General features: G+C 41.3%; 2 protein-coding genes across 3 annotated transcripts in view; both read right to left on the minus strand.

Annotated features, from left to right (window-relative positions):
• Positions 1–583: 583 nt before the first annotated feature.
• Positions 584–13,682, minus strand: LOC120552351 (ras-related protein Rab-18). Its single transcript, XM_039790344.1, has 7 exons — positions 13,489–13,682; positions 10,252–10,307; positions 6,043–6,104; positions 5,582–5,654; positions 3,834–3,952; positions 3,284–3,350; positions 584–2,529 (listed from the first exon to the last, which is right to left on the minus strand). The coding sequence occupies exons 1-7, from the start codon at positions 13,554–13,556 to the stop codon at positions 2,360–2,362; spliced, it is 615 nt and encodes a 204-aa protein (XP_039646278.1). The 5' UTR covers positions 13,557–13,682; the 3' UTR covers positions 584–2,359.
• A 1,030-nt stretch (positions 13,683–14,712) lies between these two features.
• The window catches only part of itgb1a (integrin, beta 1a), a 43,216-nt gene continuing 30,022 nt past the window's right edge, over positions 14,713–27,906 (minus strand). Inside the window, exons 9-17 of one of the 2 annotated variants that reach the window (XM_039790232.1) lie at positions 27,200–27,289; positions 26,820–26,960; positions 25,756–25,958; positions 25,358–25,596; positions 23,793–24,015; positions 22,194–22,429; positions 21,813–21,979; positions 16,544–16,621; positions 14,713–15,951 (exon numbers count right to left, since the gene is read on the minus strand). In XM_039790232.1, coding sequence (XP_039646166.1) covers positions 16,544–16,621; positions 21,813–21,979; positions 22,194–22,429; positions 23,793–24,015; positions 25,358–25,596; positions 25,756–25,958; positions 26,820–26,960; positions 27,200–27,289 — 1,377 coding nt within the window. In that variant the 3' untranslated portion in view covers positions 14,713–15,951. The remainder of the gene's footprint in view (positions 15,952–16,543; positions 16,622–21,812; positions 21,980–22,193; positions 22,430–23,792; positions 24,016–25,357; positions 25,597–25,755; positions 25,959–26,819; positions 26,961–27,199; positions 27,290–27,906) is intronic. The other variant, XM_039790233.1, reaches the window with a different exon arrangement.

The following is a 27,906-nucleotide window of genomic DNA, read 5'->3' on the forward strand; positions in this document are numbered from 1 at the left end:
GTTTTTCCAGTGTAGTCATGGGGAAACGGCAGCGCTACAGCTCAGCACATGGTTGGACCACATGAAGGCATTATTACGCTGTATGCCTCCGTTGTTGTTTGACTGAGACATATTTCCAGACGGCTGCCTGGACTGTGGCAGGACACGAAGGATATGCTACAGGGGAAGAGTACTCGCTCTTGCTGCCAGCCCCGACCCTTTCATAATCACCCAGGAATTATGCACATCCCAGTTAAAGCACTGGTAGAGTGAGTTATGGTTATGGTGTGGTGTTTCCTGAGAAGTCTGCCAAAAAGATGATTTAGATAGATCACACGTCTGGGCTCTGAGGGTTCTTCGGACACTGTTAAACACGAGTCTTTATTCTGAGGACAGAGGAATGTGAAGGGCGCAAAGTGAAAAACCCATCACCTAACAGTGACATTTCCAACATCGCAACCGTGACAGCAAAACTATTGGTCATCTCTGCTGAAGACTTGGACATTAGATCGCTTACAAAAAAAAAAAAAAGACTTCATCTTCATCATTATACATTCTGGCTCTTTGAGTTACAGCTTGGAATAGCATAACACATCAACATGACTTCACTTAAAAAAAGAGTTTTATTTAGTTTAATACATAGGGCGGTTTGTGAAATATGTATACATTCAGCTTTACAATTCATTCAGGAATTCTCCCACCAAATTCCTAAAATACACAATTTACAAGGTATACATGTTTCAACAGATTTCTGAAGACAGAAAAAGACAGCTCTACAGTTAAATAAGTCAAAGCCTACTTCCTTTTTGTTTAATTATACCATTAAATTCAAATGGTATGCAATGTTTTTTTTTCCAGCTAAATATGATTTAGTGTTTATAGTAAATAGCCCCTGAAGGCCATTCACTGGACAAACAAACAAATAAATGGCACGCAGAGTTTCCCATGCAATTAAAAAGAGATTTAAAAAAAAAATCCATTTGTGATAAGACATGCTTGAATCCATGTAGTTTTCACCATCCCTTTTACAAGATCAAACTCTCAGAACTACATTTCCCAGAATATCTTAGAACACACACTAGCACTTGAACACTACAAACATGGTCAGAGGTCAGGGGTACAGTACATTTTTAACTGCTTCTCGGATACCAATACAGAGATAGGACTGCTGTTAAATCCATCAGCAATGTGGAGCGCACAGCTTTTTCTTTGATTTTCCAAATTCAGTGGAAACACCCTTATGACTCACTGCCCTGTCTAATATTGAACACTTTTCCTTTGTCTCTGTCCAGTCAGAGGGATCTATATGAAAACCCATGGTAGTGCTAGTGTTATTACTGATATTATCTGTCTGAGTGAGGGAGTGCCAGTAGGTCGCACTCCATTAAAGCAACTCGTTACAACAAAGGCGTGCAATTTTAAGAGGTTCCCTCTTCTTCGGCACCCAGTGGAAAGCTTGCTGGTGCCAATCTCTTTGATTTATGCACTCTTCAACACACACCAAAAGTTTGAAGTCCAAGTCAATAAAAGCAGTAAAACGTCATTCCAGACAGTTGGTAACTCTATTATATTTTGAAGAAAAGAGGCAGTTGTGTGGTAAACAGAGACACATGATCCAAGCCTTTGACTGGGAGTGGTGAGATGGAATACAAGATGACTTGGCTTGATAAGCTTCTCCATAAGCAGCATAATGTCCACAGAGTCCGGGGGCAGGATCAGGACCAAGCACAGGGCAGAGCAGAGGGAAAGAGACACACTGGAGAAAAGTGGGCCCTGCATTGAGACAGATGTGCTTACTGAGGCAAGGTGCTCTGAGGACAATAAGCATGTCGGAGACAAAAGAGAACCCTTGGTCAAAACACTTTCCCAATTCTCATTCTCACATTTCAGACATTTAGCCATATGCCCGACGACCTTTGGTTTGTACTTTTGCACTCATTTCACTGCACTGCTATATTTAAAATCATATGTACGAAGTGAGAATGGTTTATATTTTGACCGAGGACCCAGAACTGCAAGAAAACTGGAACTCATAACAAAACAGAGGAGAGAAAAACTTACTCAAATTCCATTAAGAGGAAGGCTGAGTTGCATTTGCATTTTAGCACAGCGTTGGTATTAGAAAGTGTGCAAAAAAAAATTTGTGTCTGTGTGGACGGACGGTCAACCCTTACAGCTGAGCCGGGGGGAGGGGGAGACAGGCGGACCTCCCCTCCACTGCCTTCATGTCTGATGAGGAAGCTCAGCTCAGGAACCCCAGTGGGAGGGGAGGGGGGCTGTTCTTTCAAGTGTGTTTGTGTGTATGCTTGTGTGGCACTGTGTGTGGTATTCACATGTATGTTTGAACACATGCTTTTGAGCGCGTGTGTTTGTGTGTTGTCTAGACCAGGGAGCAGTAGCCACCGCAGCCTCCACCTCCGGCGTCCTCGTCGCTGAGCTGGACTCCTCGGCCGTGGCTCTCGCTCTGCCATAAGCCGGGCGTCTGGATTATCTTCTCCACCAGCTCCTCAAATGCACACTGAACACCGTCTCTGGTCTTGGCACTCGCCTCTGGAAGAACGGAGTGTAGAAGGGAAAAATAAAAAGGAAGAAAGAATGGAGAGTGAAGGGACGGGCAGATACAGAGGAGAGGAGAGAGGCAAAAAGGAGTGAGGAAAACCAAGAAATAAAGAAAAATGAAGAGAAGTGGACAAACAGAGAAGGAGGAACAGAAGATGGGATACAGATGCAACAGCTGTTAATGTCTGCACCTTGATGTCATCATCTGCTGGGCTCCCAGAGCGCAGGGGCGGGGGGGTGGAAAATGTCTCAACAATAACTGTCAACCCTAGGCACTAGTAGTGAACCATAGGAGGTTATTAGGGGGTATTGTCAGCACCCGCTACACAACAGGACGATATCCAGAAACATTACAATAACAACAAGCAAAGGATAAAGAAATCAATCTTCGCCGAGTCAGAATTAATATATTAGGGTATGTATTGGGGAACTTGGAAACATCAGTAATCTTTTCATTTCAACAAACGTTTTTGAAATCACATCTTTTAGTACCTGATGAAGATTAAAAAAAACTTTTTTTAAGAAGCCCTTTACTGACAAACCAGAAAAAAAATTAGAGGACAGGGAAAACAAGAGCCCAATGGAAGATGATATATGAAGCCGGTTTTATTAATAGAACTATGCAAGCATTCCTCAGCAAGTATGATAGTTATTTCAAAAAGTTGTTTCCCCCTGTGTAATAGTCTGCTGTAACTCATGCCCAGCAGGTCTTTGTACTGTAGAGTAGGGAATCCTCCCGACTTACCTATAAAAAGCATGGAATGTTTTCGTGCGAACTTCAGCCCTTCGGCCCTGTCTAGCTCGTGGTTTTCCTAAAACAAAAGAGAGGTAATGGCTTATTTGAGGTCTGCCGGGCGGAGCCGTCAGCTACTGTGGTCGTCACAGGGCAGAGAGGAAAAGTGATTTTCACAGACAAAGAACAGGACACAATAAATTCATAATGCTCTACTTAGTGGGCATGTTTATCCCCACTGACTGATTCTGGTATCCTGGTAAAGGACCAGCTGCTAAAAATATGAAAGTGAGTCTGCCCCGGTCATTTAGTTCTGTCATTTGTCAACTGGCTGTAAGATGACTTTTCTTTAGTTTAATAAAGATACTTATTTTGGCAGTTTTACTTTCCTAAAATGTGGTACATATTTTTTATATAAAGTTACTGCTTAGTCCAGTTTTTTTTTTTGGTTTTTTTGCATCTCTGCGTAGATACAGAAAAACAATTTTAACATTTGTCAAAAATATTAAGTCCATTCAAAATGATGAATTTCCTTGGACAGTTCAGAGGCACAAACACTCACCTTATCGATTTTATTTCCCACGAGCATTTTCACGAGGTCGTTCCTTGTACAGTACGTCTCCAGCTCGTTGAGCCAGTTGTCAAGCTTGGCAAAGGTTTCCCGTCGTGTGACATCGTACACTGTGCCAAACCCAATGAACAAGACACGCTCAGAATGAAGGCACACACACACACACACACACACACACACACACACACACACACACACACACACACACACACACACACACACACACACACACACACACACACACACACACACACACACACACACACACACACACACACACACACACACACACACACACACACACACACACACACACACACACACTTCCTAGCTAAGAGGACTATACTTTAGTTCCAGGCATCGTTTCTGGATTGCTCTCTTCGCGACCAGGACAATTTTGCAGCATGGGAATGATCACATCAACATAATCACGGTACTGTCTTGCATTCCTAATTGTTAATAATACGTTTTAACACATTTGCATACAAGACCTAATAGAAAGACTGTATGCTATTAACTTTAAACAATGTTTTCAGGAGTGATTTTAGGTGCAGTAGGGGCCTTTCTGTGTGGAGTTTGCGTGTTCTCCCCGTGTTGGCATGGGTTTTCCTCCGGGTGACCCGGTTTCCTCCCACAATAAAGACATGCATGCTGGGTAACTCCTGCCATCGCCTTTTGGCGCAGGTACTGACATAACAACTGGAGTTGGTCCCCGGGCAGCGGACTATGGCTGCCCACTGCTCATAATTGGTTAGGATGAGTTAAATGCAGAGGACATTCCTTGTATGTGTAAATGTACTTATTGATACTATATTAATATTATTATTATTATTATTATTATTATTATTATTATCATCACCCTATAACGCTGCAGGCGGCAATACTGACAACCAAGCAATCGGCCTGTTCTGAACAGGCACGCGCAAGGTCTTTCTGTCTTGCGCCGCCATAGTCACCTCTCTCTATCACTTCTGACTGAGGTAGCAGCAGCGGGCCTATGGGCGCGTCGTGTCGTACTGCAGATTTGATCTGTGTGCTGTGCAGGAGGAAAAGCAAGAAAGACATTCTATGGCTTCTAACTTTCTCTCTGCTTGATCATTTTACAAGTGCATACAGCTGAACTCACAGGCACAGCCGTTGTCTTTAACTTATGTGTTTGGGGATTTTGTCAGATGACATCGTGATTGTAAAATCACTTCAGCAGTGCAAAAAATAATAACACTGGGAACCAAGCAATCGACCAGTAGTAGTACAACAAATTAAGATAAAATAACCAAAATAAAATGGTATCAACTAAAAGCATGTGGGAAAGGGACTGAAAACTTCTGAAAAGTATCACATAGGGAGCTCTTACAATCCCAGTGCTATAGCAAGGTGCCTTGTCTTTCTATGTCATTGGAGTGGTCAAAAACCATAGGCTGTAGAGGAAGTCTGTTTAAGAGGTTTATCTTAGTTCCTGTATGTGTGTGTGTGTGTGTGTGTGTTCATATACATGCTGTACATGCATGTCCATATGAGCAGCCTGACTTAAGGGCATAAACTAACTACCAGAGAGAGGCAGGAGTGTGTGTGCGTGTGTGTGGGTCACAGGATGAAAAGCCATCACTTTCTTTACAACCAGGGGCCTGAATCTGAAGTGAAGAGGACACACACACACAAACACACACGCGCGTGCGCGCGCGCGCACACACACACACACACACACACGCTTGAGCGATGGCGTCAACAGCTTAGCTTACCCAGGATGACTCCCTGGGCACCGCGGTAGTAGCTAGGCGTCAGGGTTCGGAAGCGCTCCTGTCCTGCAGTGTCCTGCAAAACAAAACCAGCTCAGCAGTGCAGGACACACTCACACTCACACACACACTCACACACACACACACACACACACACACACACACACACACACACACACACACACACACACACACACACACACAAAAGAAAACCAGGGCAGATGGACATAAACAACAAGGCTGACTCTTCTGTGTCCCTCAGAGCATGTAGGCAGAAATGGTGTTACGTAAGCGCCATCTTCTGGTCACTTGAGAGAATAGACCGACTGGAGTCATGGAGGACTCGGGTAGTTAATCTCTCTGCTCAGACTGACAGACAAGAGCCACGTTTTGCTTTGACGAGCGCTACTCAAGAGAGTGAACGGAGCAGAGATGACGAGGAGCGAACAGAGCTGGTCACTTACCCATATTGCCAGCTTTGCCTTGTTACCGTCCACAGTAATGGTCTTCACTTTGAAGTCCACACCTAGACGAAACGAAAAGCCAGTCAATCCCTCATGCTGTCATGATTACCTCATCCTGTTTCGGACCCAATATAGTGTCTCTTACAGGTTTGGCCAATTACTGCCAAGAATATGACACCACTGTGACAGACTATAATTATTGATGATGAATTGTCAAATTATACATATACCACACGTCTCTAAACTTCTGCTAACCCCAGCTTTTTTACGCCCATCCCATGTCCTGTATGTAAATTATGGTGTGACTGTGTATTCATATCCACCACAAAAGGGACGGTGTGTGGTTTAATGTCCTAAACTGAAACCTATACAGGTCTGTATTAAAAAGAAAAAGAAAAGTCCACCACCTGTGAAATGGCTCAGAGAACCATGATTCACCCCTAAAAATCCTGTCAGGTCCCAAAGGAACAGACATTTACATGAAAATAACATGTCCCTCCCCCCTCCCTTCCCTTCCCCTCAACAAGTAAATCTTCTCTATTGCCTTTGTGCAGGGTCTCAGCGCGCAGAGCCTGCAGTGTCTGGATGACATATCTGTCCCGAGTTTTAGCATCCACTGACAGATTTACCAGGGAAATGTACACTTGTGTTGGGCTTGTTGTTACATCTGGGGCTAGGGAAGGGAGCGAAGTTCTGAGCCAAAACAGAGGAGGAGAGGAAAAATAAAAAAAATAAGACATGAAGACAAGCCGAGGATATAAGACATAGAGTATGTGTAACACGCACAGATTTACATACAAATACTACAGTCTGTTCACACTTAATCACAACAACAAGCTCCTCCTCAAGTCCAGCAGGGTTGCTCAGATACTGAGGCCAGATGCATGTGGAGAGGACCTTACAGTAAACATTTCCCTGAACCTGAACCAGTCTCTCTGGCTTTCATGCAGTATAAATTCAGAAAGGCCTAGCAGATAACACACAGTTCGTACAGTACGCGTTTGTTAGGGTGGGGGGGGGGAAATCGATTCACATATGTATCGCGATTTTTTAAATCGTTAAGTTTTTTTAAATCGATTTTTTCCCTTAGAATCGAGATATATATATATATATATATATATATTTAAACCAATGATTCACCAAAATATGTACGGTACTGCCGACGGCGACTACGTCATATTCATTACATGTTAATGTACTTCTTTACAAATGAAGTAAATGTCAGACTGACATGCATTCTTTTTTTAAGAAAACAAATGTCTCATGATATATTGCCTTTAGAAGTGTAATATTCATTTTGTTTTTGGTGAAGAAGGAAAAGAAAAATCGCAATACTCAATACTACTGAATCACAATACTTCTTGAATTGCAATAATTGCAATACATAATCGAATTGCCACCCACGTATTGTGATAGAATCCAATCGGGACAAAAGCATACGGTCCCGGCCCTAGTGTTTGTGATATCACAACAAAACGAGATGCCACTGCTGCTGGCAGTCAAGGCTGGACTCATCTCAGCAGGCCAGCACGTTCACGGTGGACCTAGCGCTGCACGATACATCGTTATTTTATCGCCATCGCAATATTAACTGGTGCAATAAACACATCGCGAAAGGCTGCGACATATCGCGAAAGACACGCAGAGATTTGTTTGTGTTAGTTGAAAGAAATTATCAGTAGAAAACCGCAGTTTTAAATGGTTTTCATATTCAACTCAGTGTTCAATTTGTTCAATAAAAGTGTTTTCAATTCAACAAGCAATTGTTGCATTTTAGCAGAAGACTGAAAGCAGCAGAAATGCAGAATGGAGGACACTTAAATATCGGTTTATTTATCGCAAGTAGTGTCGTTATCGCGATATTCAACAGCGTTATCGCATGTCGCATATTTTCCTCACATCATGCAGCTTTAGGTGGACCTCAAAACAGCCTGTCATCATACAATATACATACACAGAGCATCACAACACACCCTGCTGTCAGCAGGCGACGTGGCGAGTCAACGTTACCCTGTAATGACAAGTTCATGGACGACGGTGAAGACAACACAAGGGTTAAGACCGACAGATGACTGGGTGTCTCAGTGATTCATTCTTGCCTATTTAATAACTTGAGGTCAACACACTGCATGCTAATTTGACGATGTACTGAGAAAGCTATTGTCACAGGGAGAAATACTCCTCAGATGAACGGTTTTAGGTGGCAAGGATGCAAACGCATTAATTGAGATCAAGTGATGCTGGATTCAATGGGATTTCTGTCTGAATGAGGAAACTTGAGGGAGGCTTAACTCCAATAAAGACATCTGTTTGGCAAAGACTCCCAGCTGGCCAAGTAAAACTGCAGAGAGCCATGCCTTGGCCTTCAAAAAAATAAAAAAAAGTGTTTTAAATGTTTCAACCTCTACTGGAATCTGTGCTTTTGGTCGTTTCAACAAAGACAGCATTGTGAGCTATACGCAATCCTCACAAAATCACATCAGTCAGGGTGGAAAATAAATTCTACGTCCAAACTCATCAATTAGATTATAAATCTTGCGTTGTTGAATGCTTTAATGAACATAAACCCATTAAGGTAGTTACAGCCTGAAGGCCACCTCAAAGTATAGCAGGTGTGTCCTTGGTGCATCGGATGATTTATCTGATTTTAAAAGAAGCTGATATCATTTGCAGCTCAACCAGAATTTGGGAAAACCGACACTTGTAAAAAAACATATTGTAGCACTAAGTTCACAATTTCACCGGATGAGATGGATAGCCTGGTCTGCTGCAGGATTCTTTTCCCCAAACTCCTCATTAAGTTTTAAATAAATCAAATAGCTTTGTGGCAGTGAGAGTGTGTGGTATGGTGCTAACTTTTACTTCCAGATACCTTCTTCCTTATAGCAGATCCCCTAACAGGCCAAACATCTGTACGGTGACCTCACCTTGAATTTGATTCCAGTATAAAAAGAAAAAAGAAAGAAGAAAATCTTTGATTTTGATTTAAATCATTTGCAATACATATAATGGGTGTTTTATTGACACAAGAAGCGAGGGTGGTGATTGGGCCAGCTCTTGTCCTGGAGCAGATTACCAGGGTTCTGTCATTAGTGGACTGTTGTTTAGTACAATGTACAGGATCTGCCAGCAGCCTCAGCAGGGCCTACAGACTTAAGAGGAAGAATGTAGAGCAGTAGGTCTATTTTACTGAACGTGGTAGCCATTATTGTCTACTGTAGTCATTTATAGCTCCAGACAATGTACTGGACAGCACAGATATTCTGACCGACCTAATGAGCCTTCTCTGCCAATTAATGGCACTAGCATTTGGTGTGCCGTCTGACCAGTGTAATAATAACAGAACTCCAGGGATATTCTAAGTCTCTTATTGTCTACAATATTTAGACAATAATATAGTAAATATATTGTTTTATTAACGAACACTCCATTGTCACTTTATTAGGTGCACCTATACAATCGAATGCAATCCAGCATCCTCATACAATGGTTCGTATATCTTACAAATAGTTATGCACACTTTTACATGCACTATCCTACAAATGTCCCAGAAACATTAGCGATCAGTGCGCCTGCCGTGCAGAACCTGTTTAGGCAACAAAACTACTTAGGTTTAGGAAAAGTGGCCCGGTTACGATTCCAACCAGCAGCCCTTTGCTTTGAAAAGACTGTTACCCAGGTGGTTTGGATCTTTACGGATTCTCCTAGCCTCATTCTTTTTCTTAATCACCAGTTTCTGTTAAAACTTTCAGAGAGGTGTTAATTTAACTATGGGTTATTACTGAGTGGTGGTGGTGTGCATTATATTGAAATGTCTATCTAGTGATCTTCGCCCCTCGTTTGTAAATGGGCTGGGCAAAACATTAGAAACGCCGCAATATCATGCAGTCCAGTCCAACACCACTACAAAAATATAACCTCAATAATGAACTATGGCCGGGCTGTTGCATTGGATTGCATTAGAAGTTACAGGTGTGCCTAATAAGGTGGCTACTTGTATTATGTTTATATGTATTTCTACTTATTGGGTGCATTTACAATGGCAACAATAAACATTTTAATATCATTGATTGTACTTAACTCCCTCGGGTCTAAGTGTGTGTGCAATTAAGTGTGTGGCTCATATTGACTCTACTAATGATGGTCTTGCAGTTCCCGCAGAACAAAACCTTACTTTTATTTCACTAAGCGAGCTCATGTGTTACTCACCTATTGTCGCTGCCTGCTCTGGGTCAAATGTGTCATCTGTGAATCTCAAGAGCAGGCTGTTGACAGGAAGGAGGAAATCATTAGATTAGGACTCATCATGAATCACTGAAAAAACACGGCAGAATGGCTTTATTTAGTAATTCTATTCCACACGGGGTTGAGCGGGCTTTTGGTCTGGGATCGGGTTTCCGTTGGCTTTGTTCACATAACCTGTCCTGCGGCACCAGACTTATCGAATTCTGTATCTCTATCTCTATCTATTGATTACTTTATCCTTCACTTGCATTATGCGTACACGCTCCAGATGCTATCACCATTAGATTGCAGTCAGGAGGACAGGGTTCATTTCTTAACTATGACTAATCAAGTGCAAAGGCCTTAATCACAGCACTGATGATGGGAATAAAGCTCACGTCTTTCCCTTGACCCAAGCATAATTCTCTTATTTTTCCTCATGGGCCATCAGGAGAGATGCTGGGGCAATGAGTGTTTATTGTTTGAGGTCCGTAGAGCCGATGAGCTATGCTTGGAGACAGCCAAGTTAGAAATGTGTTCGGTGTAGGTCATTTGTTCAGGTTAAATGCAACTTGTGTATTCCTTGCCAGGCAAACATCTCCCTGGTGATTTAAGGGCTTCTACAGATTGCAGGGAAACAAATTCAATATCTGTATGCTATTTAAAAATCAGTCCAGTCAGTGTACCGACTTGACAATAGCACAATTGGCTCAGGATAGTCCAAATCATGACATTTGAAACTAATCATGGTCTGAATTTGTTTATTGTATTAAGCAAAAGCCCAGTTAATAATAATACAAAATTGCGTTCTGGAAGCCCTTGGCCTCAATGATGCAGTCAGCGTACAGTATAGCTGGCCAGAAACTCTTCGGTTTCTTGGAAATATAAGCAAAACTAGGTGTAGGTTATGGTGTTGGCCATCCTCTGTGCTCGTTCAACACAGAGCTGCAATCGCAGTAAGCAAAATACCAGCACCACTTCCCCAAAAAAAATAAAAAAAGGTAAACATTTCGACTGTACAACTAAAACAGGCACAGACCCAATATTAAAATCACAGTTGTGTGTTAGAATCAAACAATTATCGAAAAAGAATAATGCCAAAAAAAGAGCTGACAATTGCTGCCAACACTGTGGACACATTACTGCTGACATTCTGGGATGAAAAGTGCATGAATTAGTACACACATTTGAGATTATTTACACCCTTCCTGGCTAACACTTGGCTGATCTAAATTTAAGGGTATTCTCAAATCCCTTTTTACATTAAATCAATCCCCTTTTGATCATCCCAGTCTTGTGATTACTACATACAAATCCCTACACCCTTTTGTGGTTCATGTTATGCTCTGTTATTATCAGAACCTGAGGCTTGGTCATCAGTCTGCAGTGAAAGATGATTTTTGTTTTTTGGCCAGACAGTCCACTTGTCAAAAGGCTTACAATAAAGCTTTGGGCAGCTCATTACCTATGCACCGTGCTATGACTGTGGAAAGTATGCTGTACTCGATACCATAGTTTGTAATGTGATGGTTGATGGCGTAGGCTGTCTATCAGGATTCTTTCATGCAGTCTGGACCACATTCTTGGAGACCAGCTCTCTGTTGGCATCGTACACAACATAAATTGCCAGACTAATGTTGGTAAAAACATTATACTCTGCTTTGAATATTAGGCTGATTTGTGGTTGCTAACAAGGACCTCTGAGTACCACATAATGGCAAAAGCAACTGGGTGGTAAAAGCTATACAGCCTTTTAGTCCATCTAGAGAGGCCAAGATTACTCAAACACGACCTGTTAAATGGAGCTACTCTACGTAGTTAGCCTATGTGCGGTTGTCAAGTCAATTTATTTATAGAGCACATTTAAAACCAACCTAGGCTGAACAAAGTGCTGTACAAAGTTATATTACGTTATAAAAACAAAAAGGAAGACAATACAAATATAGACACAATGAACATCATACAAACAACACACTTCTTTACAAATGTCCCTAAACTAAATCATACGTCAAAGAATAAAAATGTGTTGAAAGACGAGACTTAAAGATCTCGGCAGTAGAGGAGGACCTAATATGAATGGGAAGTTTGTTCCAGAGTCCCGGGGCCTCAACGGAGAAGGCACGATCACCCTTTTGTTTTCATCCGAGACTGTGGAATAGCTAAAAGGAACTGATTAGATGATCTTAGGTTCCTGGAGGAGTGATGTAGGTTAAGGAGATCAGTACTATATAAAAAGGGCCAATCCATGTAATGCCTTAAAAAACAAGTAACATTACCTTAAAATCGATTCTATATTTGGGCGGTAACCAGTGAAGAGAAGCCAATGTCTGGGAGATATGATCCCTCCTTCTGGTACCAGTCAACAAACTAGCAGCCACATTCTGGACAAGATGCAGGCGTGATAAAGATGATTGGCAAATCCCAGAATACAAGGAATTGCAGTAGTCAATACGAGACGAAATAAGAGCATGAATAAACGTCTGCTTTTTATTGTGTTCATAATGATGTGTTAACCACTTGATCTTGGTGAAGCTAGCGCTACAAATACAGTAAATAAGATTAGAAACAGGGAATGCTTCTTACAGAGCCATCACAATTATCCACAACAAAAGTGACAGTCACTGCTCTTCATGTCGTCACTTAGCTATATCGTCTGACATACATTTAATTATACTATAGATAACTGTCCGCCCCTATGGCAGTCACGTCAACGTTATGGCCACAAAGACACGAATAGAAGGTGGTCTCGATTGTTAAATTCAAAAGGCAACCGGACTTGGTTAAGGTTCTTGAATTCAGGAATTAAACCTTCCTTGGCTACTATATGACCTGGGTGACTGAGAACCATGGACAGTATATAAGAAGCTGAAAACCTTCAAAGACATCGTTGCTCTCGATTGCAACATCTTTGACCAACTGTTTCAGATGTGAACAAAGATGAGGTCACATACAGCTAACGTTACTGTCAGCTACCTAAGGTTAGCTGGGCAGCCATCACACCACAAACCTTATTTTAGCTTTTAACAGCCTGAAAGTGTGATTTTTTAAAAATTATTATTAAAGAAGAGGGCAACCGCAGTCAAGTCGTCTAGCTACGTAATTTTAAAATTCCGCATTATCTTTGAACCTCACACTATTTGGTTGGCTGCTAAGCTAACGCTAGCGATCTAACGTTAGCAGTGAGCCACGACATCAATTTTCTTGGAGATAACTACAACTTACCTGGACTTCCCAACACCACTCTCTCCTATTATCAATATTTTCAGAGTCGTTAGTGTATCGTCTTCCATTTTCCTTGTACAATGAGATGTGTTACTCTCAATAAACAGCTACAACAGCCTGATTAAGACGACGTTCCCAACTAACTTGCGTTCTTGTTTACAGCTCGCAGAAGATAGTTTGACAGTAAGAAGCCTCACTCCAACAATATCCGGTAAGACTTTTTGGCACTTCCGCTTGGTACATGATGATGATGATGATGAAGATGAGGTTATCTTTATGATTACATAACATAACAGTACCTCCAGGAACGATAAAAAGTAGACGCTGTAACACATGGAATGCATGAGTTTTAATAAACGAATGCTGCAAAGTGGTTTATAGGTATAAGTAAATCAAATGTGTTATTTTATTATGTAATGGGACAACATTGGAATCCATCATGTTTCTACCAGTGTTACATAACTTCAGTGAAATACGTCTATTTATTTCATTAAATATGCATTTTATTATTGTTTTCACACATTCCAATACATTTTAGTTATTGCTGTTATAAACTGTTACATAAATACTGTACACAAGGTTCATGGTTTTTGAATTATTGCTACAGTACAACAGAAATATGACTGATTATTATGTCATGTTAAGGTCATCGGCACCATTTTGTTTTGTTGCAAAATACATGAAATACTTATTTAAAAGATGCAGTGCTTGGCATGCAGGCTCTCACAGTAAAATACAACGTTGCATGTTTTATTTCTACTTTATGAAGTCAACCAAAATATAATGGGCTGATGTATATCCAGCTTGTCTACAGCTTTGTCACTGGTTTGACTATTTCTTTGAACAGGATTTTGTCTTCAATTCAATTCTCAGTCCTCCTCTGTATAACCAAACCCTATGAATACATACTACATACATACTTTTAGTAGAAAAAAAACACCATCCATGAGCCAAACCATGGCAGCACAATGTAACAGATGTTATCTTGAACTTGAATTATATATGAAATTATCGCTATTTGATCTTACTGCTCCTCAGTTTCTTTAGACATTATCTTTAAATCGTTGGAGAATGCCTCTAGCCTTCAGCGTTAATGTGTCATTACTGCCGTTTCTGGTACGCTATTGAAACGAAAAAGATACGCAGCTGAAAATAATAATAAAAAATGCTTGGATTTATTTATTTTTTTTATATTTTTTTGTGATAGCCACACAGAAAGAAACAAACTGTTTTTGTACTTTATTTAATAAATAACTCAAACAGCATTGATAGGGAACATGGTATTGAAATAAAAGGCACTTTTAAAACAATACTGTAAAGGCTTGTGTGTGTTACATTAGAGGCATTTATGTGTGAAAGCATTTCAGAGGTGATTCATGTGAAGTCTGAAAAAATACATGTTTCAGTCTTATAATCTAAAAAAAGTCCACTGCTTCATGGAACAGGCAAACATAAAACATATTTTTGGCATACTTGACAAAAACACAGGAGAGGACCTGAGAATGAGTAATAAAAGTTAACGCAGTTGGCAATTACAGCAATATTTCATTAGTTCATTACAACTTGTTTCATAACTATACAATGCTTCAATTGTTCAACATTGCCGCAATTTCATAATTTTAACAAGTGGTATACAGTCCCTTTGTGATAGTATATCAACAATTCAAATAATGATAGTTGATATTTATTTTTCATCTTGTGTATTTAGTCTTTAGACAACAGTACTCAATAAGAGTGCAATACAGTGTGTTTCTGAGCTGCAGTTAAAAACTACATTTACAACCACTGCATAATCTACTGTAATTCAACATAACTATCCAATCTAAGTTGAATGTGAAATATTATTCAATACTTCCTATTGCATTTGTTTTCTATATATATATATATACACACACAAACACACATTGACATAATGTGCCGTTATGGCTGACAATTTACACATTAAACTCAGGTCCTGTCTGGAACACACGGAGACACACAGGAAGTCAGTGCACAGAGAGACGACAAGACAGAGAAGTGTCTGAGAAAAGAGACAGAAGCTGAGGAATTCATGTAACATATATTGTATATGCATCGTGTCCACAAAAAGCTAAATCCTCTGCCAATACCAGTCCTGTGTTAGGAAAAACACCTTCAGGTCATCATTTTTGCAAATATGTAACTTAAAAGTATATACACATACTGTATACTGTACATCCAAAATACAACAAATATATAAATTGTAAGTGTTAGTAAAAATACAGATGCAGTGGTGGCGTGGTACATTATACTGGTAAAGTAGCAAAAAGAAATGATGTCAATTCCACCACAGGTCCCCCCCCCAGACCCCAAACCCGTGGTAAATACTGCAGTTGTCAGATACTTGATAGCAGAGTTCATTGATAAACTATGACGCCATCATTTTCCTTCATATTTGGGATTGACCACAGTCGTGACAGCACTTTTGTAGATGGGATTTTCACCCTGGAAAGCAAGAATTGAAGTTACAATCGTGGCATTACTGAGTCGAGCAATATGCAACATTTTGGTTAGATTTTCTGACACATTCACCAAATCACACAGACAAAAAGCTGGGTTCTCATTAGGCATAATAATAATAATAATAATAATAATAATAATAATAATAATAATAGAGCATCATCATTTCCTGTACATGTCATTTCTTTAAAATCACACTTAGCACACAGCCATGCTTTTGTGACAACACACCAAATATCAGGATGTACAAATTAGGTATCGTATTTAAATCCATTTCATACTCACCGGACAAGGTTTTGGTATTTGTGCCCTGAAGTCACTTAATATCCTCAAACACTGAACCGGTTTTGCGATTTTCTTTTCAGCTGTATTGATTGTCGCAGCACACTCATGCACTAATTTTTTACAAACTCTGAAGGTAATATTTTTCTTCCTAAGGTTCCACTTGTCTAGGAGTTTACTTCATAGCTTTGAAAGACGAGGTGAATTAGAAAAAAAGTAGATACTGAGTGAAATCAAGACACACATAAACAGCCCATGCAGGAAAATGGAAATGCAATGGAAAATAAATACAAACTTAAAGGACAGCAGCTTTACGTCCATAGCTTGGATTCTGGAACTGATTGATAGGACTCTTGTATATAGGGTTTTCTTGCTACAGATAGAGAATGAGGACAGAATAGAGTTCAGCAGGAAAAAAATAGACCAACAATACAGAAAAAGAATAATAAAAAAAGGCAGTTAAAGGGAGAAAAGTATGAATAAAGCCCAGTGAGAGTGATGAAAGGAGGACAATGCGAGAAATAGAAGGTACTGTAAGAGATGTTTAGCCTTGTTCACAAATATCTTTTTTTGGGGGGGCTTTATTTGATAGTGACATTGGATAGACAGGAAAGGGGAAGAGAAAGAGAGGGGATGACACGCAGCAAAGGGCCGCAGGTCGGACTCGAACCCGGGCCGCTGCAAAGGACTCAGCCTACATGGGGCGCACGCTCTTACTGGGTGAGCTAGAGGCCGCCCCCAAAAATATCTTTATTGTTGATCAAGTTTTCAAATGTTGTGCACTTTATAATGAAAGATCTTTTTTAATGGGAAACCTTTATTGAGGCAAGGTAAACAGACAGGTAAAGCCCACCCAAAGAGCCTACCTACCAGAGCACACCCACTCTAACTCTACGCATCACTTGCGGCCATTTTGTGTCTTTTTCTGGGGTATTTTGCTGGTTAACCCTGGGGACCTTTGTTGCATGTCATTCCCTTCTTTCTCCCATCATTTTTCTCTACTGGAATATATTCATTTTATAATCAAAAATAACAGAAATACTTCCTTTCCAACAAAACAAAGCAATTGGTTGACAGACCCTAAACTTCGGTCGGTTGCTCATGCTGCAGAGATGATCTCTCCCTTTCAGATACAGACACTACAGACAGAGTCGATCTAGACCACACGCTATAATTTACAGGGACCCAATGACAGTGTTGTGTCTGAACGCGTTCATTGAACGATAGTTCATGAACTCGTTCATTTTTTGGGCGAATTTGAACTGAACGTACTGTATTACTGCCTGATGAAAGTTTCTGTGAACTCCTTCATTCTGGTGTCTGTGAACGGCACGCACTCTCAGTTTAACTTCGTCCAATAGGGTGCCAGATTTCTATAGAGCCTTCTAGGCCAAAACCCGGCTAAAACACACCGTAAACAGGACTTAATATGTGGCGGAAAAAACACCCAATCTGGCAACACCAGCCACCAGAGTCGCACCGCTGCATGCGTCATCAAAACAAAAAGCAGCATGGAGGCTTCGTATGATCATTTAAACAAGTTTTATGACCAGGTCGGTGAGGATGGGAAAAATCTTACATTTCTGTGCAAACTTTGCCCGCCAGCTTTCAAAAAGAAAATCCACACTTCAGTCACATCCACAGCAAACCTGAAACGGCACGTTGAACTGATTGGATATGAAGATGAAATCTGACGCATAGTTTCAGTGTTAAAACTGAATAGTTGAAAAATAATAGCTCGCAGCAACATATGGAAAAAAAGAACTATGAACTAGTTCATTTTTGGAACTGTGAACTTAGTTCAACATTTTTAAGTATGAACTATGAACTGAATTAGTTCATTTTAAAAATCAATTGCTGACATTAGGAGAAACTCATAAGAGGTCAAAACTAGTTCATGTAGAAAGTGAACTTTCCCAACACTGCCCAACGATGATTTTAAAGGGGTGATAGAATGCAAAACCGATTTTACCCTGTCATAGTTGAATAACGACAGTTCGGTGGGTAAATAGGACATACATAGAAGCTCAAAGTCCCACTGACACCCCTTTACTATGAAAATCTCATATTTTGAAACTGCCGCTGAAAACGGGCGAATCCCAACAAAGCTGAGTTGCTTACGCAAGCGTTTTAAAATCCGGAACCTTAAGAGAACAGTCACGCCCCAATATTTACATAGGCTACACAACTGACCTGAGATCAGGTAGTCTTCTGAATCTAGCTAGGTCACGCGATCTCTGCTATTCCATTACAAAATTCACTTCAAAAACTTTTTTATGCGGAAATCAACCATATAAAGCTCAAATATGGGCCGCTTTACGAAAAAGGATGGCTAATTGCAAATTTGTGTGTCGGAGTTTAGTGCCGGTGTTGGTGCTGCCTGGGTTGCTACATCGCCCTGACCGCAGTGTCAGCGAGCTTGTTACGCCGCAATCTTTACCGCGGCCCGCAGGTTCCAGTAAATCTTATAATGGGTATGTGTGTTGAGTTATTTAAATAAACAATCGGGGAAATAAACGCCTCTTGTCGCGCGAGTCTCATTGATAGAGCGCGCTGAGATGGAGTCCATCAATGAGAGCTAGGTAGCCTCCTCTTAACTCTGACATTCACAAAAATACATTCAATTGAAATCCGAAATCGGACAAGTGTTAGCTAAGCTTTGTAAGACCTTGAGGAACCTGTAATATTCATGCCGGTGACGAAATTCAAACTGTAAATATACTTTAGTTATGCGAAGTGAGCAAGCCGCGCATATTTCCCCATTGTAATGAATGGGACATATAGCAAGCGCGTGCGTCCTACAAAGACGCCTTATAGTTGCTCATAAAAATGCCTTAAAATCAAATCGGACACAACGGTTAGCTTTATAAGACATTGGGGAATGATGTAATATAAGTGGTGTGGCGAAATTCAAACTGTAAATATAATTTAGTTATGGCACAGGTGTAGCTAGCTAGCTGCGGTATTTCCCCATTGTAATGAATGGGACATATAGCAAGCAGCTGCTCGTTCTTACAAAAGACCCCGCGTTCATAAAAATGCCTTAAAATCAAATCGGACACAACTGTTAGCTTTATAAGACATTGGGGAATGATGTTTAATAAGTGGCGTGACGAAATTCAAACTGTAAATATAATTTAGTTATGGCGAAAGTGTAGCTAGCTAGCTGCGGTATTTCCCCATTGTAATGAATGGGACATATTGCAAGCAGCTGCTGGTCCTACAAAGACGCCTCACGTTCATAAAAATGCCTTAAAATCAAATCGGACACAACTGTTAGCTTTATAAGACATTGGGGAATGATGTTTAATAAGTGGCGTGACGAAATTCAAACTGTAAATATAATTTAGTTATGGCGCGAAAGTGTAGCGCTAGCTCGCGGTATTTCCCCATTGTAATGAATGGGACATATTGCAAGCAGCTGCTCGTCCTACAAAGACGCCTCGCGTTCATAAAAATGCCTTAAAATCAAAGTGGCGTGACGAAATTCAAACCGTAAATATATTATAGTTATGCCGGCAGCTGGCCGCGGAGCCCCGTAGTGCAGTATCCACAAAGGGTGACTTTGCCCTGGGTATGGAGCCCAGCAGGCTGCCGCTTTCTCGTCAGACTGTGTGGAGCTCCTAAAGTCCGACATGTCTTACCAAATTTGCAATTAGCCATCAAATTCTGTAAAACGGCCCATATTTCAGCTTTATATAGTTGATTTCTCGCTTAAAAAAGTCTCAGAAGTGAATTTGGTAATGAAACATTGCAGTGTCTGGAATATGAGATTCTGTCGCGCTTCTCTAATGTATGTGTATTGGGGATTCGCTCAACCAATCAGCGCGCGTCTCTAATATGTGCGTATGGCAAGTCGCTCAACCAATCAGCGCGCAGCTCATCTAAATATTCATGACCATACCATATTTGGAAGAAAAGCTCTTGTTACAAATAGGGCCAAAACACAGGGATGCATAAGGGCCAATAAAATATCAACCAGGCCATTTTCAGCCCAACCAATGTTACATACCCCATTAGGAGACCATAAGGAACAGTGTGAAATACCCTATATAATCATTCTATCACCCCTTTAAGAGCAATTGCACGTAGTGTGGCAACGGCAAAAAAAAAAAAAAAAAAACTTTTAACAGAAACCTCGGACAGAACCTGGCTCTAGGTGGGTGGCCACCTGCCTCGACTGGTTTGGGTGAAAAAATGAATAAATATAGAAATATGGCTCATAATAATTATAGCAGTGGGTATAATGGAATGGCATGATGAACAGTGAAAATGATAGTGGCCATAAAGATAGTTGTTGGAGCCATTACACAACTTTGTTTTGCTTTGTTTATATACCACGTTGGTTATGCTAATTAATCTGCAGTTTTATGTTTGAGCACTGGGTGGAGCATTGCCTTTGGGAAGGCATATAGGTAACTAACAGCCAGGGACACACAGGTGTGTGGCTAGGGTGAAAAGCAGACAGCTTTTCACCGTGTCAGGTTTGCGTGTCATTGTTAGATTAGCGTGCAAAAGAGAATAAGTGGGTCACAGCACCGAAATGCAGACAGATTGTGGACACTGATTATTGGCACGCACAACAAGCAAGTTCTTTCCTGGTCCCACCTCATTGGCCCAATGTAGGAGTTGGTAAAAGACTCTACAATAGCAGAACTATGAAGACTAATAACAATGATAGTGGTAGTAGCGGTGGGCGACGATGCAGGAACACAGCAGGAACCGCAGCCATGATCCAGGTGCCACCACAATCCATCTTCTTTTAATCTATTATTACATCTATTTCAAATAACTAAAACCAAGTACTCTGTTGAGGCTATGGACCAGAATGGTGTGGTTGCAACCATAAGAGAGCATAGGAAGGAGCTCATGCAGTATCTGTGACATTCCTTATGGTTGCTCTGCCTTGTTATCTTTTTAGAAAACCCAGGCTAGTCAGAGTTTCACTGACAGTCTATCATTTCCCAAAATGAAAGGAATGTGAAGCGATAGTTTGCCCTGCCCATGGTAATAAGTAAGACATACAGATCAGGAACATCTGTATCGTCACACATACACTCTGTGGGTGTAACACAATTCCACCACTAGGTGGAGGCATATTACTGCATGTGAATTTGTGCTGAAATCCAGTGTTCTGTCATATTGATGTTGGCTGATGATGCCACAGTTGGGAGGAAGCAGGGAGGGGAAAGAGCTGTGGCCACTCCCCGGAAAAAGTCCAGCTATGCTCAGAGTGCATAACATTCCCAAAAAAGTCCACGCAGGCTCCGACATTTTTCCTTTTTTATTTTGAGCGGCACTCAAAAGCAACACATTCAATCTATTTCTGCAGCTGTTGAGACTGAAGAGAATGCGAGCGAGACACTTTGCAATGACATCAACGAGTCTGCAAATCTCATCTGCTGCTGAGAACAACAAATGATCTTTGCAAGTAGATACCCTGACGGCAGCTGGCTGTGCAGTGTCGTTCAAACAACACGTGTTTTAAATGACTGAACCAAACTTCTGGCAAAAATGTAATTTATTCATCTTCCAAAGAGCCGTTTAAGGATCCAAACACTCACCGTATCCCACTTGGCGTTCATCTTCTCCTTCTCAAACTTGGCGAATTCTCTTCTGTCGTGGATGATCATCAGCAGCTTCCAGATGAGCAGCAGAGCTAAGCCAATCAGGACGATGCCGGCGACCACGCCTGCCACAATGGGGATGATGTCAGGACCAGCGGGGCAGTCTGAAACACAGCGGGGCGCAGCGGTGTTTAGGCAGCTTGAAATAAGAGTGCAAAAAAATAACAAGACCATGGGAATAACACGCCATCACCCTGTACGTGAATAAACAAATGCCCTATTTTTGCAACCCCAGCCACCACAGGCCCTGTAATTAGCTTTCTCTGTAACAGAAACCTTCCACACCCTGGCTCCATGTTAGCCCAGCTTTCTGCTTACCCAGCGTGTCCACCACATGGACCTCCTTCTCAGTGTTGTTGTTGACAGCGTAGGTGTAGTAGAACCAGCAGTCGTTGGCGTCCCTCTCCTTGCAGTGCATCACGGGGTAAGAGGCGTCGTTGGGCTGGGGCAGCTTGTCCCGGTCCTTCACTTTGATCAGGTTGAAGTAGCTGCAGTCTCTCTCACATGTGTCCTTCTTCTCACCGGTGCCAAACGCCCGGCACTGGACGCACTCTCTGGAGGCAACGGGGTGTCGTTGTTAGTAATGAGCAGTGAGATTTGCGCTGCCATTAAAAGGGTCACACATGTCACCAAAAAAAACACACACACATTCTCACTGATGTCTTGTTGTGTGTAATAATTAGAGATGGTCCGATACCATTTTTTGCTTCCTGATACCGATTCTGATACCTGAACTTGCGAATTGGCCGATACGGAGTACCGATCCGATACCAGTGTGTCATATATTTTATTATGTTTAACAACTGTATAATACTATCCCTGTATGGATGTGATATGATTTTTTATCTTTGTTGTCGGTCTGGCTCAGGTTAAACATAAACAATGAATGCCACAGAACTTTCTTTTATTATCCAGTTTGACATTATGTCAGTCAAAGAACATAAATAAACTACTTTAAAGTAGATTTTCTTTAGGGCTTTATTATGTGGTATCGGATCGTTGCAAAAGCTCCAGTACCAGCGTTTTAGGCAGTATCGGAGCTGATACAGATACTGGTATCAGTATCGGACCATCTCTAGTAATAATGACGAGTTTTTAGTTTTTACTTTTACAGGTTTTGAGATATATGTCTCCATATATTTCCTCCACTCCAGAACAATGCAGGTAAATGGATTTACATTCAACATTAACATTCCAGAAATTGTCATAGTTACTCTAGACCAGGGATTTTCAAAGTCTGTGGTGCCCCACTCAGACAAATTGAGGGCTGTGGGCTACATTAGTTGGCTTTTATTTTTTTTACCCCTATTTGTTTCCATTTTGGTTAATTAGCTACATCTCGAGTCTGCCGAAATAGCTATCAGCAGTTCCTCTTTGCGATGTATGGATGTACAGACAACTATCAGTTGTGTTTTGGAAAACCGACTGGATGCTCTCGCTGATTCACTTCCTGCCTGGCTGTCCGAACGCCCCGCGGCTCGGGGGAAAATAGACCTGGCGCTTATCTTTAGCGGAGCGGAGAGCCGCTTCACGCCCGCTTCTGGGATGCGCAGTGGCGCAGCTGGTGGATTATCAAGCATTGACTTGAATGGCCGCGATTGCTCACAGGGCGTGCCATTCAAGTCAAAGCTTGATGATATATATACCGTATATATATATATATAAAACATAGGTCTATGCGTTTTTAGACAGTTTATTACATAAATGTTACATATTATACCTTTAAGGTTTGAAAGGTTAGTTTGGGATTTTTGTCAATGCACTAAAATGCCTCATGCGTATTAAAAGAGTTATGGATCGCTGTAACCATTCCTCCTCTCCATTATCAATAAGCAAACAAGCATTGTAGAGTGACTACAGTGTACTATAAGATATGAGGGATATGTGTATATGGACACATCTTCATTTCAGACTTACTTGTGTTCAGTACAGACTCCTGGGCAGGTAGGGCACGTTTCACAGGTGGGACCCTGGAATTTGGGGTCAGTGCACTTGCAAGTGCCACATTCACACGTTCCTCGGCCGTTACAGATCTGCTTGTTGCTGGCCATACACGTGCTGTTGTCCAGAGAGCAATCGCAGGCACTCCCGGTCCACATGGGGTCACAGATACACACTCTGCACTCACAGCGGCCATGCCCTAAGTAGACAGGGAATAATAAAAAAAATGTTTCCCCCTTCTAAACATCATCTTAGGTCCATTTAACAGTCTGAAAAGAAAGCCGAAGCTGGGAATGACGTCACACCGGAGTTGACTGCGTTGTATTTGACTTGTCGGAATTCACAATGGGGTTTGCTCTAGCCAGGTTAGCCATTGTTAGCAATACCAGTTGATAACCATTTTTTTGTGCATACAAACAGCTAGGGGTGGGAATCCCCAGAGGCCTCACGATACGATATCATCACAATACTTATGTCACGATAGGATATTATTGCGATTTTTAAACAACTGCAACATTCTGCCATATATTGCAATTTTCCAACTTCAAAATTGTCCCAATTTCAAATGATGTCCCCAAAAGGAAACTTTGTCAACATCTGTTTTATCTAAAAAGATACATTTCTTTCTCTGTTTGTTCATCTCACTTCAATTTTATTGCTGCAAAATGGGATTGTCGAGCAGACAAACTGACCAAAACATATATAATAATAGATCGATACTTGCTGTCTGTGTTCATACACGTGTGTGTCTGTGTGTGTGTGTGTGTGTGAGTGTCTGTGTATTCTTGTATGAATGAGTGTCTAGAGTTGCATGTACTCTAATGTGCCTAAGCTGCTGCTGAACTGTTTGAGTGTGTGTGCTGGGAGGGGGGGGGGAGAGAGAGTGAGTGGGCTGATGGCGCCCCTGTTTTTGCTAAACTGCTTGTTTTTAATTACTATGGATACCATGTCATTTATAGTCCTGTGAAATTTCTATTTAAAATTGTTAATTGTTTTTTTAAATTTGTCATACCTGCCCAGGGACTACAGGTGGAAATTTGCAATTGTTGCTATAACCTGGCCCAAGACATATTCTCTTGTTTAACAAGTTTAATGTTTATTTGTGCATTGTCCCTGTTTCAAATAAATCAATTTCCATTCCATTCCAATACAGTACTGCCACGGAAAATATTGCGATACTATGCTGTATAGATCCCCCCCCCCCACCCCTTCAAACAGCGTCACTGTCTGCAGATAGAAGTTGGACAGGACTGTGTGTACAACTGATTTAGTGAGATACAAATAAGTCTGAAGTGCTGATAAAACTGTATATGACTACAGCTTTCACTACTGTTGATGCGCGGAGCAGCCGTGTTGGATTTTAAGCTCGGGGGACTGTGAGGTTGTCCGACTTTTCCCAACTCGGAAATCCGGGGGAGGCGAGTTCCCGACTTTGAACTCGGAAATTCCAACTTCCGAGTACAAATGGAACGCGCTATGAAGCCTACGTGCCGAGATGGCTTCATCGCTTCAATTCTTCTCTGTGGAGCTGTCACACTCACCTCCACACAGTTTGTTTCCAGAGCGGTCGCAGTTGAAGTTGTCACACTCGCAGTACAGGCCGCTGTACCTCTCCTCAGGGTTGTCCCTCTTCTTGCACTCACATGTGCCGCACACACAGTCTCCGTTGTTGCTGCAGATGTCGGTGCCGTTGTCTTTGCGGCAGGTCCGGTCCATGTCCTCTGTGGCCACATCGTTGCTGCTGCATTCACACTGTCTGCCCACGCGTCCTTCATTACACCTGAGACAAGGGGAAAGGGTGTGATTCTGAAGCACTTCTTCACACTAAAACAGAAATCCAAGTAAGCTTGAACATGAGACTTAAAAGGTTCTGGATATTTTATCCGTGTAAGAGAGATGTATGGTAAAATAAAGATTGTGGAAATGGTCATAGACTCACTTGCAGGCTCCACATTCATAGGTCCCGTTACCAAAGTGGCAGAGTGGACTGTTCTTGATACCGTCCTTGTTGCATTCGCACTCACAAATGAAGTTGAGGGTGATCTCCACCTCCTCCGTAAATCCCAGGGGCTTTATCTTGATGATCTCAGGCTTGCCTTGTTTCGGACAGCCCTTAGATGTCACACTGATGCTAAACATCACCTAGGAATGAAGGGACGAAAAGGGGAAAGCCTGACTCAGAGAGCAAAATACTGAGTTTGTCGCACATCTGTGAAAATCTCAAAACAAAGTAGTTGTGTCGATTAGTTAACGTTGACGCTGGGCAGAAAACAAACCATAGTGACTGAGCGCCTACAGGTACAGTAGATCAACACAAGGTGTAGTTTTTGTGCAATACAGTGTGTGAATTACAAAAGTGAAAAAAGAAACCTCCATTTCAGATCAGAGCTCATCCCCTGCTCATCAGAGAAACATTCACGCACATTTACACATCGACAGCGCAGCCATTGGGAGCAATTTGGGGTTCAGTTAATTGCCCAAGGACACTTCAACATGTAGACTACAGACCTTCTGATTGGTAGACGACCGCTCTACATCCTGAGCCATAGCCGCCAAGATACACGTTAACAAATGTGCATCTATAGTTAATGGCAAGGAAAGACACGTCTAGTTAAAAAGGTGAGGATTTTCAGGTGTCAAATTAAAATGTCAAATTTGTAACATTACTTGCCATTGAGTTTAAGACCAATAAAAGAAGACAAAATAAAGAAATAAAAACAGGAAAAACAAGATATTTCTGTTTTAACGTAAAGGTTAGGAACTGTAAGTGGCCAGTATAAAGTCTGTCTGTACTGATCAAGACATGTTTCAAATGAAAAGACACTATGATCTCCACTGTGTGTTACTGAGAAACCATTCATTGGCATTGCATGTATACCTTTTTCATGATCTACTGTACATTTAATTGGACATTTTCAGTGTCTCAATGACAACTGACAGGGTTAATCATCTACTGGCGAAATACAACAACAAATAAAAAAAGAGCAATTTTCTAATCCTCACCTCATCTCCGATGGAGATGTTGGAGCACTTGCGTCCACTTTCGCCCTCACTAACCACTCCGTTCTTACAGCGGGACGTGTAAGCTATGGTCACTCCCTCTGGAAGCTTGCTGTTCTCCAAAATAACCTCGGACGAGAGAGACTGCCAAAAAAAAACAAGAGATAACAACACGAAATGTTGGAATGTCATCTGGTAGCTTTATTTTGACAGCGTCCGATACACAAAGGATTAGCTGAGTATTAAATGAGAATATGTGTGTGGAAGAATCTTTGACTGGTCCAACTCACAATGTTGAATGCTTTCATGTGGTTCATGTGAGTAATACATTTTTGTTTTTAACAAGGGTGCTTGAAAATCACCATTCTTGCCAGTGTACTTACATTGTAAGCGTCTATAATAAGGTTGATTACATTGCTTGAGTTGGCAGACAGAGTGCCCACTGCAGACTTTGGTATCAGATTTTTAAGCTCCTGAGAAGAGAAGAAAAAAAGTTTAGAATAAAGCTAAATCCAAGCTCTGTTAATCTTGAGATATCTTGAATCTCTATTAGCAACAACACAGGATCGAGAATATTTTTCTATTAACTTTTAAAGACTGTTGTGCATTTCATTACAGCCTGAAAATACATGTATACTGGTTTAGCCATTTAAAAGGTGCTCTAAGCAATGTCACACGTTTCTTTTAGACTACAACATTTTCCCCTCAACACACTGTAAAAAAAATGCGGTCTCTGTAGACAGCCCAGGCTCCACAAACGGCAACAAAAACAAACTGGCCAACCTGCACCACCAAACATAACAAACAGTGTTCCAGCCAATAACCGACAAGAAGGATTTGGGGGTGGGGGTTGGGGGGTTAGTGCGCGGAAGGGAGGCGGAGGGGACGGGATGAGGAGGAGGAAGGGGCGAGTTAGCCAACATTTTGTTTGAAAATACTTCGAACGTCAACAAGAAGTGCCCTCACCCAACATCGCTTAGAGCACCTTTAATTGCAGATTTAGATAAATACATTGATTTTAACCTTGAAATCATGGATTTGTTATTTGGCTTTGAAGCATACTGAAGCTACTGTGAGGCTACGTAAAAGA

Source organism: Perca fluviatilis, chromosome 22 (assembly GCF_010015445.1).
Source record: "Perca fluviatilis chromosome 22, GENO_Pfluv_1.0, whole genome shotgun sequence".
NCBI lineage: Eukaryota > Metazoa > Chordata > Actinopteri > Perciformes > Percidae > Perca > Perca fluviatilis.

Bases quoted from the DNA above. Each gene is read 5' to 3' on its own strand.
- LOC120552351 (XM_039790344.1), bottom strand. From the start codon at position 13,556: ATGGAAGACGATACACTAACGACTCTGAAAATATTGATAATAGGAGAG. The intron at 6,105-10,251 runs GTGAGTAACACA...CGTTTCGTCTAG, and splicing joins AGAGCAGGCAGCGACAATAG to GTGTGGACTTCAAAGTGAAG. The intron at 3,953-5,581 runs GTAAGCTAAGCT...GGTTTGGCACAG, and splicing joins TGCCCAGGGAGTCATCCTGG to TGTACGATGTCACACGACGG.